The 17,583-nt window shown below is 36.0% G+C and overlaps 1 protein-coding gene across 1 annotated transcript; it reads left to right on the top strand.

The window, feature by feature from the left end:
- The first annotated feature begins 2,294 nt into the window (after nucleotides 1–2,294).
- On the top strand, nucleotides 2,295–11,813 carry LOC148869935 (increased DNA methylation 3-like). Its single transcript, XM_088974091.1, has 3 exons — nucleotides 2,295–2,646; nucleotides 5,142–6,126; nucleotides 11,236–11,813. The coding sequence occupies exons 2-3, from the start codon at nucleotides 5,184–5,186 to the stop codon at nucleotides 11,484–11,486; spliced, it is 1,194 nt and encodes a 397-aa protein (XP_088830217.1). The 5' UTR covers nucleotides 2,295–2,646; nucleotides 5,142–5,183; the 3' UTR covers nucleotides 11,487–11,813.
- Nucleotides 11,814–17,583: the final 5,770 nt, after the last annotated feature.

Below are 17,583 nucleotides of genomic sequence, written 5' to 3' on the forward strand. Positions count from 1 at the left end.
GCATCCCTCCTTGCCCCTTGCCCTCTTAGTCAAAACACTCTACCCCATCCTTGTCCCGTCCACAATGGCAGGGCAGATTTGAGGCAAGGCACCCATTTCCCGTTGGGGATAGGGAATCCCCAAAATTTTCCCACCCGAGGCAACCACCTAAAAATAATCTAATTTGTGGATATTTTACAAATAGGATTATTGTAATATAGGGTATTTTAGTAATTGGATTATGACAATTTGGGGGTATATTATAAGTGGAATTATGGGATCTTATGATTATAAAGTATGAGGAAAAACTTAGAGATAAAAGTCAATATTAATTTTATTGATATTTTACTAATTTACCATAAGTTTTAGGGCAAACTCCGTCCCTTCCCGGTCCTTGATTCGAAGCATAAGCATTTCCCCATCCCCACCTTGTCTCTTCCCCATCCCTATTTAAGATTCGAGAAAACTTGCCCCTTTCGGGGTGGGGCAAGGTATTATTTATGTTTTATATACTATTTTTAAATAATTTTTAAATGCTTTCAATATAAAAAATTGAGTACTAAATCATATTTTATACATCATTTAAAAAACAAAAAATAGATTAAATAACAAAATTATGTAGTAACTTTAATAAGAATATAAAATATAAATAAATGAAGAGGTATTAAAGATTTTTATTAGTTATTTATTGTATTTTATAAATATTTTTTCAGCAATTGTGTATTTTTGTTATAAATTTTTAATAATTATTGGAGATTAAACTATTGTTATTTGTTAGAGATTAGATTATTAATTTAGCTGAAATTAGGAGTGTTTAAGAGGCAATTCAGTTCGGTTGGAGATTGTTTGGCTAGCCAAACTGATAGGTTGGGTTAATTAATAAATGTTCAATTTTTTAATGTTTAGTGTAATTTAATTACATTAATCATTTTAATTTAATAGTTTTTTATTAAATTTTTACAACAATTATTTATCATAAAAGAGATTACTAATTAGCACAATTTACTAATTTCTATAAAATCAATAATTATAGTTAACAATTATCAAATAATTCAGGGAAACTCTTTAACTAATAATCTATAATTTTTAAATAAATAATAATTAAAAAATTAGGAAATTAATCTAAAAAAACATTCTCCAAAACTATTTAAATAATAGTCCATTGTTATTATTCAAGTAAATAATTATTAAAAATTTTAGGAAAATTAAAATAGGAAAATCTATCTGAAATTATTTCATATTATTTAAATAACAACCCATTATTATTATTATTATAAAAAATTATGAAATAATTTAGGAAAATTATTGAATTTATCCACACCAGTTTAGACCACTTGGTTGACTTCAACCATACTTGGTTTTACATTAATTAACAACAAAGGATCCACCTTTTATTAAAATTAATGTAATTTACCATAATTACATGACTTAGATTAATAGTAAATAATTTAGGCTTAAAAAATAAATAAATTACATTAATTCATATTAATTTGTTGTTATTGTAAATAACTAATTTACTATATATTTTTGTTAATCAACAATATTTCAATAATTTTTAAAAATTATCATAAAATATCATACTTTATTATTATTTAATTTAATGTTAGTTAATTAGTTATTGAAAATTACTAGAATTATAGGGATGGAAATTTTCCCTTTAAAACCAGGGCCTACCCTGCCCCACCCTCGAATGGGGTAAGTTTTCTCAAATATTAAATAGGGATGGAAAAGAGATAGTGTGGGGATAGGGAAAATATTTTTGCTCCAAATTAGGGACAGGGAATGGATGGGGTTTGCATATAATTACCCAAAATCAATGTTAAATTAGTAAAATATCAATAGATTTAATATTATTTTTAAAATATCTCTAAGTTTTCCTCATATTCTTATAATTCTAATATACCACAATTGTATTTATAAAATACCCCCAAATTGTCATAATCCAATTCTTAAAATATCCCCAAATTCTCATAATTCTATTTGTAAAACATATATAAATTATATTATTTTTAGGTGATTGCCTTGGTTGGGAAAAATTTGGAGATTTCCTATCCCCGATAGAGAATGGATGTCTCGCCTTGAACCCGCCTCATCACAAGGGAGAGGGCAATGATGAGGTAGAGTGTCTTGACAATGGGTGATGAACTTGCCTCATCACAAGGAAAAGGGCAACGATGGGATAGAGTGTCTTGACAATGGGTGAGGGACAGATAGGAGTGCCCCATTACATACATCGCAAGGGCCCACTAGTATAGTAATATAGATGGATTAGTGGGCTAATCGAACAATTTCTATTAATTGTCAGTAACGACAGTGACCATGCCCGATGGAGGGTAAGGTTCAGACAACAAAAATTCTCTGACGATAGGGCATTTCTCGAAGTTATGAAAATTTGTGGTAAGTTAATGAGAAATGGGAAAAAGTGAAGAACTTTAGATGATAAACACAGAAGACCCTCCACGTCCACGGTTCACCCATCTATGCGACCTGTAGCCCTCCAGGGCAGGCCCCATATCTCTGGTTTTGATCCTTCCCTTCTTCTGACAACTGACTCCTCGAAGAGATCTTGTCACCAGTGGAGAGTCTGGAGACCAGAACTTCGCGCTGGTTGTACCTATTGATCCTGCTGTTTTCTCAATTCTGTCGACCCGCCAACTTATCTATGAGGTGATCCTATTTCCTTATGTTTACTTTGCATCTAACGCCATAGATTAAATTTGCTATTTCGTTTAATTTGTCTGAAAAAGCAGATAGGGTTTCGATTTGGTTCCAACGCCTTCCTATGTGAATTTCATTGAGCTTGTTAGGTTCAGTTTGGTTGCTTTTAGATGAGAAATCATCCAAACCTCGGAAATTACAACGTCGATGGCTAATATTTGCTTTAAAGTTGCACGATTTGCAGTTAATCCGTGGCAAATTCTATGGATTAAAGTACTTTTGTCACCTCTTCAATTTAGTTGCTGTCTGTGGGTCTTCCATTTCGTTTCATCTTGTGTGTGTCCTGTTGTCAATGTATGCTATTATGGTTGTCTGTCGATTGTGGGTGATAGAAGATGAAAATGTTGGGTAGGTATGGATGAGTCTTGGTCTCTTTAAAATCCACAAACACTTGGTAAAGGACACATAGATAGGTTTTTCCCTACACAACTTGCCAGGTAACTTTTGCTCAAGGTATTAACTCAACATTGGAGGGGTCCTAAAAAGTTTACCTTGACCGAAATCAGTCATGTTATCCCTTCAATTTCAGAGGAGCTCTAATAAAATAAAACAATTATTTTCCCTTGTTTAAATACAGTAAAAACGCATAATTTAATTATTGTTAAGACTTAAGAATATTGGACATAGATCTTGATGCTGCTCAATCCGAGGTAGTGCATGAACTGAGGAGACCAACCAGATACTCCGCGCTTCAAGATCTGCAACCAAGAAATGGAAGTTAGAGGCCCGAGGAGTTGTCCCCGGGTAGATACACCGACGCTTAAGTCAGTAGGAGGTAGAGGAAGGGTTGGCCGAGCAAGAGGAAAGCTAGGCCGAGTATGAGGAAGTCTGAGAGCTAGAAGTCTGATGCCTTACCTTGAGCGGAGAGTACCTACTTATAGTCGAAGGTCCGTGTCCTAGTTGGACAGGGTTCCCGGGGTTGCTAGGATGGGACTCTCTGCTGAGGTTCTTGGGATAGGAGTCCTAATCCTCGGCGGAGTTGTCTTCCCTCCTCTCATCTGAAGTCGTTCTTATCCGGATGACGTATAGGTGACGTGTTTGAGGGGATAAGATGGGGGACCACTGTAGCGTAGCCCGGCCTGGGCCGTGGAATGGATTCGCATGGCAAAGCTGGCCGAGCTATGCTGACGTGGCTGGGCTGACCGGGCGATGACTGGGCAGCCACGTGTCTTTCTGGACCAGCTCAGCCATGACCCGAACACCAATTAGTATAATTTATTGGTGAGAAAAAATACCTTAAATATATTGATAAAAAACCTTAAATATAGGATTTAATGAGAGAAAATGGGTCATAATACCTCAGATATAAAGACTTAATGAATGGGAAGTGGATGCGGTTAAAAGTAGTAGTTCAAATTACATTTTCTGCCCTCACAATTAGAGAGAGATGTATGTTCCTGGCAACCTGGGCTTGAGTTGGGCCTAAACCCAGGCCTGGCCTGGCCCACAAAAAGATTATGTTATGTGTTTATTATATGCCCATTAGCATGCATTTTCATGTTAGATCTACCTAGTAGTGACATAAGAGGCCGTTGCTTGGTGTAATGGTAAAATCTTGGGCTGGCAAGTATAAGAATTAGGGTTCAAGTTCCGAGTAGCCACTTTGTATAAGAAATGCCTAAGGTTAGGCCTCTATCCAGCCTACTCCTCCCAAGACCTTAGATAGTTTTGATTGATGTTGGATAATGGCATTTTTTTTTCAGACTTTAAGGTGGAGGATTTCTTCAGGAACCAGGGGGCAATAGCTGGGTCTCCCTCTAGGAAACAAAACATCCTAGAGATTTGGTCACCCCAGCTGGGGACTGAATGAAATTGAACTTTGATGGCAGTAGTGTTGGCAATCCGGGTCCCTTGAGAATTGGTTGGGTGATATGGGATGAGGATGGAAATTTATGTGCTTTGTTCTCCGGCCCAAATGAGCCAGGCGACTCAGTAAGGGCAAATTTGTTAACAGCAGTTTAAGGGGTACGGAACGCCAAAGAAATGGGAATTGGTAGATTGATTATCAAAGGAGATTTGAAGATAGTAGTGGGATGGTTGAGAAAACTCAAAAATGAGTTTAGGTGATTCAAGTGGTTATCAAGGGACATGAACATTCAAACACTATGGGTAAGAAGATCTGCTAATAGCTTGCTTGGCAAATGGCTTAGCCAAGCAAGGAGTTCAAAGACAACAAATGTATTGGGCACAATTGGGATATAGTGTTGGGTGGGTTTGCTTTGTAATGGGTATTTCATATTCTCACAACTTGTTGTAATCTTATTATTCAAAGAAATTAATGGAAGAATGATTTTCTGTGTTGCGGATAAAAAATAATGGCATTTTTTAACTAGTAGTTATATGAAATCTGGCAATTGAAAAAATAGACCTTTACTTTTCAATAATATGATCCATTTGTTGTATGGATTTATTGACATGATGTGTGGTTTCACCTCCTGAGATAGGCAAAGTCAGTGACTGTGAAAGTACTAAACCATACAAACAGCATGCATATACAAGGTGATAACAACCAATCTAAGCTGTTGGCTGAGGCGTCTGTAAATGACCAGCGTTTCTTGCTCAACTTCATCATGGGCACTTTCTTGGGCCCAGATGTCAAAACTGATATACCAAGAAGGTCAGTCTTTGAGAGAGTAGCTGAAGGGTTGCCACAGTACAGTTTGAATGATTTGGGCTCTTCCTTTGTTAGTCTTTCTCAAGTAGAGAAGTTATACTACTATATCTTGAAGAATGCACATCCAAATGCAATCCTGGAACTGCACTCATTACACATGTATTTAAAGGGTAAGCTACCTTTGCCCAACTCAGGTTTACTTGAAGATGCACGGCAGTTCACATGTATTTTTCCACTGGGTCTTCATGAGCAAACTACATACAAAGCCAAGCATAAGATCTTCAAGGGGATCATTCTAATTGAAAACCCTGACACTTCATATATTAAGTTAGTGGATCTGGAAAGGTTCAGACATTTAACTGGCATTTATGATATGAAAATTAGTAGAGAAGAAATCCAGCTGTTCTGCCATGGGTACAATACAGACAAGGAAGAAAATGAACCAAACAACCTAGGATATTGGGATGCAACAATGGAAGAAGAGTTTTCCAATGAAAATGCTCCTGGCTCTGCAAAACATAGAAATGTGCGGAAAAAGAGGTACCTTAATGATCTACTTCAAACTCCTACACGTATTCATGGTCAGCATCCAATAGAAGATGTTCTTGTGAGGCCCTGCAACCTAGGTGGGCCTTCCATTGTCACACTTGCCCCCACTCCAAATATGAAGCAGTGGAACTCCAGGATACCTATGGTTTTAACTGGAGCAGCAAAAGAGGGGAGAGCTGGACCACCTATTGGTCTTGTTGACATAGGAATTAGTAGAGATGCATATCTTTTCCGAGTTGCTCTACCTGGTGTCAAGAGAGATCCAGGTAAGTTTTATTTTCCACTCTTTTGTACTCATTTATTATTTTCTGATGGCTATAATATTCTTTACATGTTTAGATTTTTGTGCGAAAAAATGTGATGATACTGCCATACTAGCACCACTATTGTTTTGGTTTCCATTTATCATACATCTGCCTCACCAGTTTGAATCCTGACTGTTCATTTGTGGACATCTCTCTTTTGGGACTATAATCAGGAATTTTAGTTGGGCAATCTTAAGCTCTTAACTATTGAAGCAGGATTTATACTTGGATGGCTGAAAAAAAGTCTAGTTGGCATTTAACAAAGAAATTTATATATTAGACTCCACCTATTCCAGATTGGCGCAGATATGGAAGCAAGGAAGTAATCCATTTCCTACACCAATTTCAACTTTTTTGGGTATTAGGATGTGGGTATTGTTTGTAATTTATTTTCTACTTATAGGTGTCTTAGGACTGCAATTTTAAGTTTTAAGTTTCTGGAAATTTACTGTTATTTCAAAATTACTATTTATTGGTATCTTTTGGACTTTCTATTTATAGTAATTCTCCTAATCACTATTTTTAGTAAACTTGTGATAATACAAGCTTTAGTAATTCTGGTGTCTTTGAATTAAGTTATTCTTAGTAGGAATTAGAGTCCTTGTTGACATGTTCTTGTGGATTACTTATGGATTTGTCTTAGTTTTAAAAAAAATTAGAAGTTGTTTTGAGTCAGTTTCTTAGTCCAAATTGGAATCTATAAAGGGACACCCGAGTTCATATGTTGAGTCTGTAAAAAGTCATTGTAATTGCAATTAAGAAAGAGTTGATTTGAAGACACTCTCTCTCATTTCTTCTTCTACGTGATCCACATCTCTGCTGTTTATCCTAACAGCAAGACTTCTCCTTTTGATTTCTTAATCATTCTTTGGTGGACAACAATCTTTCTACCTGCTTTTCTATCCATTTTCTTCAACTTTATCACTGAAGCCCTTCCTTCACCAAATAAAGCCCACCACCAGATCTTAAATTATTAGGGCCCCTACCCCATCATGCATCATTTGACATCAAAGAAACCTGCAAAATTCAATTTGATGAAATCAGCTACTGGAGGATTCCATTCACTGCATGTTAAATTCCTTGCTGAAGAGGAGCTTACCATGCTAATTTTTGGTTATATTGTTCTTGGAATAAAGATGAAACATAGCCAAAGGTTTTTCCCAATGTGCAACTTTTATGGAGATACCCTCAATAAGTGTCCTTTCATTCAATGCTTTTATTGGAAAGCTCCAATTATATCTTGCCCTGATCTCCTTAGTTCATTCCGATTTGTGCTTGAATGTCAACTTAGGTTACTTCTTCAAATCTTCATCTACCTATCACTCTTTATAAGAGTAAAAGATCTTACATTGCTCATCCAATTAATCGCTTTGTTTCTTATTCCTCCTTGTCTCCAATATGTAGCTTTTATTTCTTTGTTGTCATCTTTGTTCATAAGGTGCACAAGATTAGAGGGGATGATGCTGGCAATGTAGAAGTGCACAAGGGCAGCAATTTTGTGGACTATATGGGGGGAGAGGACTGCAAGGATCTTCAAAGAGCAAAAGTAAGTAATGAGGCATTAATAGAATGTATTAATATCAGAGCAGAGGTTGTCTATTCGGGGGGCGAGCAATCTGGGACCTTTTGGGGTGGGAGGGGTGTTAAGGAATGAAGTAGGGATTGTAGAAGTTGTCTATTCGGGGTCTATTAGTGAAGGAAACTCGATGAAGGCCGAATTATTGACAATTTTGCAAGGGGTACAAATAGCAAGGGGAGATGAGCATAAGCAAGAATAGTCATAGAAGGTGAGTGACTCAATGATTTAAAAGGCGTGCCTAAGCGCATAGGTGAGGTGCCTTGCCCAAGTCCTAGGTGCAATACTTTCAAAAGGTGCACACCTAGTGTGCCTAGGTGTGCGCTTGATGCACCTTAGCCCAGACATGGACCTTTTGAAAATTTATGCTTTTTTGCTTTTTTTGAACCTAGCAAGTGAGCTGGGGGCTCCACCCCTAGACCCTCGACCACGCCCCTCATGGCATCCCAAGCAAGTCCATGTTAAGGTCTTAAATTTTGTAAGGGGTACAAATCCGCTCGCTCACCGAAGCTCCAAGAACCCCCTATTTGCTAATGTTGTTCATTCATTCATCTTAATAAAATATTTTCTTAAAAGTCAATTAAAATTATAAAATCTTTATTTTTTTGTGTGTGAAAATTAAGAATTTAAGACCCTAACATGGACTTGTTTGGGCTTGTCTTGAGCGGCAAGGCACAAAGGTGGCTCATAGAATCAAGAATGTAATATGTTTTACATCACATTAGCTACTTGAAGTAATGCAATTGAATACACTTTACATGTTTTATATGTTTGCTTTTATTTTTAAATTTTCATTTTAATACGCTTACATGTTATTTTTGTGTATTTTAATTTTAGATTATTGGTTTTTTAAAATATTTATTTTAAAATTTAAGTTTATATTTTTTATTAATATCATGTTTAATATTTTTTTTTTGCATTTTTTTTGAATTTTTTTGGCCTTTTTTGAATTTTCTGACATTGTTTTTTATTTTTAGAATTTTTTTAATATTTTTGCGCCTTGATTCAAAAAGGTGCATGCCTCACTTTGCGCCTTGCGCTTTTAAAACACTGAGGTGACTCAAAAGTGATAATCAGCTGGTTGGGGGTTGAAGGAAAAGCTTTATGGACCTTTGCAAATGAGATAAAGGAAAATAGATGGCTGACAAGGAATATGCAAGTCATATTTCAGTTGATTCCAACATTGGTTAATAGTTGGGTTGGCACCTTAGCAAAGCAAGTGGTGACTAGGCAAAAGCTTATTACTAAATTTCTGCAACCCCCCTCTAAATAGTACAGTATCCATCATCATCCACCATTTCTCTTATTTTCTCCAAACCTGTAAGCACCATTTGAGCCCCTTTTCACCCTATTTTCAATTTCTGTTTCACTACTTTAGTGATTATTCAATCTCTTTAAGTTTTGTTCAGCCTACTTTGTTGAACAATTCGAGGTTAAACTTCAACCAGCAAGCTGTGGGCTGTGTGGACCTGTTTCCATCTTGCTTAAGGTTCATCTCAGCCACCTAATTAGTGGCTATTTGGGTGGTCCCTGCATCAATAGCCATTATCTGAAGGATGAAGAAGATCATAACGGGCTTTTTGTGGAAACCAGGAGATACTAAAAAGTATCACCTTATTATTTACAAGACATGTGATAAAAGATCAATAAAAACATATCTTGTGCAAAAGAAAACAAGAGGGAGATTTATGAATTGGGTGCTTGTGTTGGGGAACACTTCAGTTATAGGAAAATGGCTTAGGAGTTTTCTTATTGAATTTGACAAACTTTTGCCTTTTGTGATAAAAACATTGGTGGATTGAATAGAAATGGTGAGACATGGTCCTGGCAAGATTAATCACTATACCCTCTCCATGAATAGAAATGGTTCATGTCTGAGGGTGGCCACTTTTTGTGAAAGAAATGCCAAAGGTTAGGACCGTATACAGTCTATCCCTCCCAAGACCCTAGATAGCTGGGACTGACATTAGACAATGGCCTTAACTAACTTTTCCTTCTTAAAGAGAGGAGGGAATTAGGTATTGGCTTCATCTTGGAAAAAGGTATTTTGTCTTAGAATGAATTGAAAGCTAAATTGTTTGGCATGAATCAATCTGGATAATGGTAGGCTGAAGGGATATATGCTAAACACGCTTGGTTGTCTCTCTTCTTCCTAGCAGATAAATTGCTTAGGTCTTACCTTTGGTGATAGTCTTTATGCAAGTGACCTGGGACCCAATTTTGGATGGATTTGGTAACCAGCTTGGAAGAAAAATTACATTTTGTGGAGGGGTTAGATTACAATGATTAGATTTACCTCCAATCCTTTGGTCTACTTCTTGGTCAGTTTGTCTAAAGCCTTCATGTCCAAATGAAGAGGTTAGGATGCTAAAGTTTAGGAGCACCTTGCTAGGTATTTTTTTTGTGAATTTTTCCTTTGCTTGTCAGTAACACACAAGGTTTTTAAAACCGAACCAGAGAACAAACCAGTCAGGGGTCCGGTTCCCGATTTGAATGGTTTGGCGTTCGAACCGAGCGGATGGCCCATTCTGACAAAAAAATAAAAAATAAATAAAAAATAAAAAACGGTCAAACTGTTGAACAGTTCGAACGGTTTGAACGGTTCGAACGGTTTGACCGACCAGGTCAGCGGTTTTCTGACCAAATCAACGGTTTTTGGGGAAATAACAGTTTTGGGGTAAAACGGAACCGGTCACCTGACCAGTTCTCAGTTTTTCTGGTCCGACTGTTCAGTTTTGAAAACCATGGTAACACATTCTATTTCTAATGCATTCATGATATGAATGGTAATCGAGGGGAGGAAGTGTGCTTCAATAAAGAAGTCTACAAGAAAACTTGTGCTTCAATCAAGAAGTCTACAAGAAAACTTGTCTAATCCAAAATTTGTCTTTATGTTGTAAAGTGATGCACTTGAAAATTTACACCTGAGATGTGCTTCAATCAAGAAGTCTACAAAAAAACTTTTTACAGATATGTCTAGACTTCTAAATATAGAAAGTACTAGGCCTGTTTGTGGGTTCCAATGGTTATTGTTTCTGTGCTTGAAGCTTGTTTGTGTGGTATCTCATCAAATTTTGGACCATCCCTCCTCTATTTCCCTTTCTCTGTTTTCAATTTCATCCTTTTGTTTCTTTAAAAAGCTCATGGAAATTTTTAATGTTAAACAGCCACCACTACATGGATTTGAAAATTTGGAATAAGAAAAATGAATCAAGACTCTCCACTGTTTTCAATTTCCAGATCTCTCTCTCTCTCTCCCCTTCTCTCTCTCTTTCTGATGTTGGTTGCTATACAAGTGCTCTATAAAATTCATGTGAAGTCTTGTAATTCATGAACGTTGTAGATATTAGTTCCCAATGTTATGCTTTCAGGAAACAGAAAACTTAAGTGGTTGATGTTTTTATTGCATTTCCATTATCACCTTTCTTCTCTGTTTATATTTAAATATGTTCATTTTCATGTTTAAGAGATATTTTGATCTTCATCCTTGGCAGGTCATTTGAGTTGTGAAATTGAACATGATGGGAAGGTCCATCTCAGAGGGATGACAATGACTGGTGAGAAATTTATATTGAGACATTCACGAATTTTTCAGATGCAGACACAAAACCTGTGCCCACCTGGACCATTCACAATTTCATTCAGCCTTCCAGGGCCTGTTGACCCGAGACTGTTTTTACCAGACTTCAGATCAGATGGGATACTTGAAGCCATTGTTATGAAATATAGAAAATTGGATGCTTAGATACCCAGCTTATTGTTGCCCCTATCTGAGGTAGATTAATTGTTTAAAACATGCTATGGAGGATTGATTTGTTTGGTCTGGATGTTGTATTGTGGAGAAATGGAAAACCAGCCTAGCAGAAAGTTTTATGGTGGAATCCTTGGAAGGTAATCAGAAGAGGTAGTTCCTTGTCTCTTTCTGTAGTCTGTTATTTTGTGCATTCTTTTTAAGCCAATTTGTAAATTGCTAGGTAGCTGGTTATCTGTACATATCTATTATCAGAGCAATCGTTACTTTATTTCCCTTTTTTCTCTCAATCTTAAAAAAATAAAATTATGGATTTGTACATGCTCACTTGCCTGCGTTCTCTCTCTCTCTCTCTCTCTATCTATCTATCTATCTATCTATCTATCTATCTATCTATATCTATATATATATATATATATATATATATATATACCTACCCCCTTCCTATCTGTTCTTACATTTTCTTTTCTTTTCCATTCAAAAAGTTAGATTAGCTACCTAGGGGACCAACCTGTCTGTGCCACATGGGGAGACCCTGTGGCTGGTCCAGAATAAATGTGAAATAGAGAACCATCTGGAGCCTTGGTTCATCCTCAGTTCCATATCTTTTTCCATGGATAGTGGATGTGAGAGAAATGCTGTGGATTCCACTTTAGCACCAAAATATTTTGCCAAGCAGTTTGCTTAAGGCTGTGTTTGGTTTGCAAGCCAGGTTCCCCTACCTTTTCTTTCAAACCAAATAAAGCCCAAGTTGGGTCAACCTTGTAAGCTGTAAACATTAACAGACCAGTAAACCTGCTCTGGTATAGCAAAAAGGTTCCCTAATTGGGTCTAGTGCATTGGTGTGAAATCAAGGTATTAGAAACAGAGCGTTGGAATTACAATTTTAAGAGGTGTATTGGGATTCATTTTGGATACACATGGTTATATGGTACAAAGTTAAGAAACACATGGATACGATAGGACAACACAATAAAATCTCGAAAAAACATCAATAAATCAACTTTCAAATTAATATAAATAAGGTTTATAAACATAATTTATGCATTAGAAACATATGTTTTAATAACTTATGTAATGTGTGGATACTGAGATATGTTAAAGAAACATTGAGAAATTGTAGAAGAATTAAAATATCAATAATTATCTTATCCTTTTAATTTTGCTTTAATATAATATTGATAAGAATAAGCTGATTAAATGACTTAAAGCATATTTCATTTTTACAAATTGTAGTATTTTATCTTAATGCAGCAATCTTTCTCTTTCATTTGGGTGACTTCTATGATCTAAGTAACTGCATCCATGTTGTATGTGTGTGAGTTTGAGCACTTGCATAAAAAAATTGATATCCATTTTTAGCATTGTTAATCTATATGGTATTTCAAATTTGAAGTGGGTTAGTATGCTTAATCTGCAACAATTAATGCTAGTTTGTAATAGTTAAGTATAGGTATGCAATGATTTGTTCCGGTTGCATATGGGTTTGTAACAATTTGTACTGGTTGAGTATCAGTCTAAAGTGGTAGGATGTAGCCGTGTAGGTTTATAAAAGTTGAATATGGTTTGTAATACTTGATTATGGGTTTGCAAAATTTATACCAAGCATCAATTTGTAACGACTGAGAAGGGTTTGTAACAGTTGTCTGTATGGTTTATGATGCTGAGTTTAGGTTTGTGATTGTCTGTACCAGTTGAGTACGAGTTTGTAATAGTTAAATATAGCTTGTAATAGCTGAGCATGGTCTATATTGATTGGGTATGAGTTTTAACAGTTTGTAATAGTTGAGCATGGTCTATATTGATTGGGTATGAGTTTTAACAGTTTGTAATAGTTGAGTATGGTTTGTAATGGTCAATTATGGGTTTGTAAGGTTTGGTACCAATTAAGTATAAATTTGTAACGGCTGACAGTTGAGTAAGGTTCTAATGCTAAATTTAGGTTTGTGATTGTACCAGTTGAGTATCAGTTTGAAATAGTTGAGTATGGGTTTGCAACAGTTAAATATGGCTGAGTTTGTAATAATTGATCATGATCTGTAATGATTCGGTATGGATTTATAACAGTTTGTAGTTGAGTATGGATTTTTAAAATTCGAATTTGGTATGTAATGGTTGATTATGGGATTGTAAAGTTGAGTATGAGTTTCAAACAATGAGTATTATTTATAATGCTAAGTTTGTAATTTGTATTTATGATTATATTAGTTCAGTATCAGTTTGTAATAGTTGAGAATGGGTTTGTAAGACTGATACGTGGAACAATAAGAAAATAAGAGTTTCGAAAAATAAACAAGAAAAACTCCTCACTACATTTGTGCATCGGTCTGTGTCAATCCGTGTTGATCAATACAAACTGTTCAAGCCCATATACAATCATTTCAGATCATGTTCATCCATGGTGGTTAGGGGGGATTTGTTTTTTCTTGTTTTTTTTTGAAACATTTATTTTCTTACTGTTCGACATGTTTGTCTCACCAAAAACCATTCGAGATACTTTAAACCTTGTGTAAAATAAATTAAAAATTTTTAGTTGTTTAAACTTTAAAGACTTGTCCTCCCCTGAAATTATGCTAAATACTAAGACCTCTCCTGGACTAATACCTTCCCTGCGTTAACTTCATTGGACAAAGACCTCCCCTCAGATGTGTTTTGGTTAAAATCTTGGGAAGGGCATCTTTGATGTGACTACTGTCTTTCGTTCTTCCAGAAGATTGCATAATGGGGGGAGTCTCATTGCAAGCTACAAGTACAACCTAAGATTTCAGTTTTCGGGATTTTAATAAAGTGTTGTAAGGTATTCAAGTTCCATTTGTTCTCTCCTACTGTGGTTTCACGAGATCAGGAGCTGATCTAAATTCTTCAATGTAAAGACAAAAGTAGGTCCTTTAGAGTGACACTAACGCTATGTTTGGTTTGAAGGAAAGAGTAGGGAAAGGAATAAAGGTTTCCCTTCTTTTCCTTTCCTTTCCCTACGTTTTCATTCAAACCAAACAGCCTAAAGGAGCCACAAACAGAAAAAGTACTTAAGGATTTAGAGGACTTTTTTTTCGCTTTACTTCCCTCGGACCCTTTTAGGCTACAACTAGAATATCCTCCACCATCAAAGCTATTATTATAGGGAAAAACAACAGAAACCATCAAAGCTATTATTATAGGGGAAAGCAACAGAAATTGTGACTTGTAAAAAAACAGAAATGATGGGAATTGTTCCAAGAATAAAAAAAAATGAGAAAGTGAGTTTTAATTTGGGTTCACTATTGTGTGTTTATTAAGGCGATGTTTTGCATCAATGCCGTTTTCCCTTTCACTTAAGAGAAAATGGTGTTTCAAACAACATCCTCTTGTTTGTTATTGTTTTTCCTGAAAAAATGTTGCTTCAATCCACACCTTGGAAATTGAGAAAGTGTGGTCTGGAGTAACATCAAATTCAATGTTTTATAGGAAAATGGTGTAATGCTACCAATAATGCAATGATGTGGCATCAATTGGGCATCATCTTAGATGTTGGATAATATAGATTAGTGTTGAAAATATTGTTATCAGTAGTGGTACTAAACAAAATCATTATTGGTTTCTAAAAAAATGCCTATGTGGCAGTATCGATTCCAAACAAAAAATAACTATTTTTTAGAGTTTTTATCTCAGCACTATTTTTCTCAGAAAACACTACAATGTTCCCACCACCGATGCCAAACATGAAACCTATCGATGCCAAACATGAAACCTACTAAACTACTCTAATGGCCATGGTTCTGAAGTTTCTAGCTCATTCCCTTGTTGTGTTGGAACAATTAAAGTTAGGGAGCACTGAAATATAAGCATGAAGCAGGGAGAGGAGTGTTTGAACTGGGAAGATTATGGGAAAATGGGATTTACTTCATGTTATTTATGAAGCTCAGGTGTGGTTATAATAGACAAATTTGTAGGGATGCAAATTGGGCAAGTGCAGCCTGAAATTTTACATGGACTGGGCTTGGATTTTTGGTCATCAGGTTGGGCTTGGGCTTAAGAAGTTAGGTTTTTTTATTTTTTCAGACAAAGTTTGGGTTTAGCCCTTAGGTAGTCTAAACTTGGCTCGAGCCCGGTCCAACTATACACATTCATACATACATATGTATATATGTAACTTTTGCATATACATTTACATATATTTATAAATAAATACATGTATATATGTGTGCGCGCAAGGTTCAAAATATCGATACAGGGTGATACGCTAGTAGGTTGTATCAATATTGTTTTTTTTTTAATATAGTTCAGAGGGGCCGGTCTACCCTCTGAACCACTTGCCAACCCAAAACACCCCCTGTAGGGGTGTATTGGGAAAGCTCTGATGCGACATGTATCGGTCGATACAGGCCGATACGTGTATGTGTGTGTGTGTGTGTGTGAGAGAGAGAGAGAGAGTACATGAAGAACCAAGTGCATCAAATTATAGTGTGGGTTGGGCTCGGATTGGGAAGATCGTGTTTAACTTTAGGCTTGGTCCGGGTTCAGACCTTGAGGCCAAATTTTATGATTGGGCCTAAGTTAACTATAAACCCAGCCCAACCCTTCCGACTTACACCCCTACAAATTTATCCACCGAAAAGCTCTCAAGGATGCCAATTTTTTTTAAAGATTATTTATTCCTATTGGGTTGGAATGTCTTACCAGTTTTTAGTGTAGTACATTTTAGATCCATTTATTCATGAAAGTTATGCCCATGCATGTAAAAGGATCGGATTTATCTAAATTCGAATTCAATTTGATAAGGAATTGATGACATCCAAATCCAATCCAAAAATCAATTAGATGTATAAGCAATACATCCGAGTTCGACTTATGGATTTTGGCTTTCATAATCTAGCCCCAATAGGCCAATATAAAGCTGTCTTTTCGGAAGCCCAATTATGTACCAAATACACTAAGGGTTTTAAATTTTTATATCCAAATCTGACCCAACTTTGAATTGGAACTTATCCCATCCGAATCCGATTTGAAATTGTATATGGTTCATCTAATTCTAAAATAATTGAATTGAATGTTGAATCCGGCCACATAATTTCAGGTTTCATTGACAAACCTGTCTATGCGAAACTCGCGACAAATTTACTCCCTTTGGCTTTAGCGAAGGACTGAGAGTCAGCTCAAATTTTGAGCTTTGCCAAATTAAAGACTGCATTCTTCCTCCCCCACCTTTGTGTTAAATTGCAGGTGAACTAGAGGTGCCCTCGTGCCAACCAGCTACTAGCGTATCCGTATGTCGAATTTCAAAGTCTATTGCCATTAAGAGTGGATCTATTGGCATATCTGTATACCCATGTCTTCTTCTGCCGAGTGTTGAACATTTTTTTTTTTTTTGCACTTTCGAAAGTCGACACTCTAGAGAGAACTGCCATCCGTTCCCCACTTTCCTGTAGCTGTAGTTGATAAAAGTATGGATGGGTCGAACATGTGATTTCCTTCCCAGACGAAAACTGATATATGGTTTGTTAGGAATGAGAAATGCTTTAGGAAAACCAAATTATGTGGCAGAATCTTTTAATCATTGCGGGTGTTTGGCATGAATGCCGTTTTCTAAGAAAACGGTGTCATGTAAACACCACACCAGAGAAAATGATGCTTCAAATAACGCCGCCCTCTTGTTTGGTATTATTTTTCCAGAAAAAAACATTGTTTCTGACCACACCTTAGAAATTGAGAAAGTGTGATCTGTAGCAATGTTATATAATGATGTGGCATCATCTTGGACATTGAATAATATAAATTGATGTTGAAAACATTGCCGCCAGCTCTACTACCAAACAAAGCCAATGCTGTTTTCTCAGAAAACGTCCATGTGACAACACTGGTTCGAAACAAAAAATAAGAAAAAATGGTTCTTACAAATCTACATGCTCGACACTGTTTTTATGAGAAAATGATGTGATGTTTCCAGTACCAATGCCAAACACCTACATTAGTAACTAGACATTCCAAAATTCTAGATCGTCACAATCTGATCTAAGTCATAGACAAGATTTTTTATCAAAATTTTTGCTTCAAGTTAAACACTGGATAGATATTACCATATTCACAGATACTGGGTCCATTACTAATACCTTAT

This window comes from Nelumbo lutea, chromosome 2, assembly GCF_056320005.1.
Source record: "Nelumbo lutea isolate HS-2025 chromosome 2, American lotus-T2T, whole genome shotgun sequence".
Classification (NCBI taxonomy): Eukaryota; Viridiplantae; Streptophyta; class Magnoliopsida; order Proteales; family Nelumbonaceae; genus Nelumbo; species Nelumbo lutea.

Excerpts from the sequence above, each read along its gene's own strand:
- LOC148869935 (XM_088974091.1), top strand. The coding sequence starts at position 5,184 with ATGCATATACAAGGTGATAACAACCAATCTAAGCTGTTGGCTGAGGCG. Across the intron at positions 6,127-11,235 it reads TGGTGTCAAGAGAGATCCAG|GTCATTTGAGTTGTGAAATT; the intron begins GTAAGTTTTATT and ends CATCCTTGGCAG.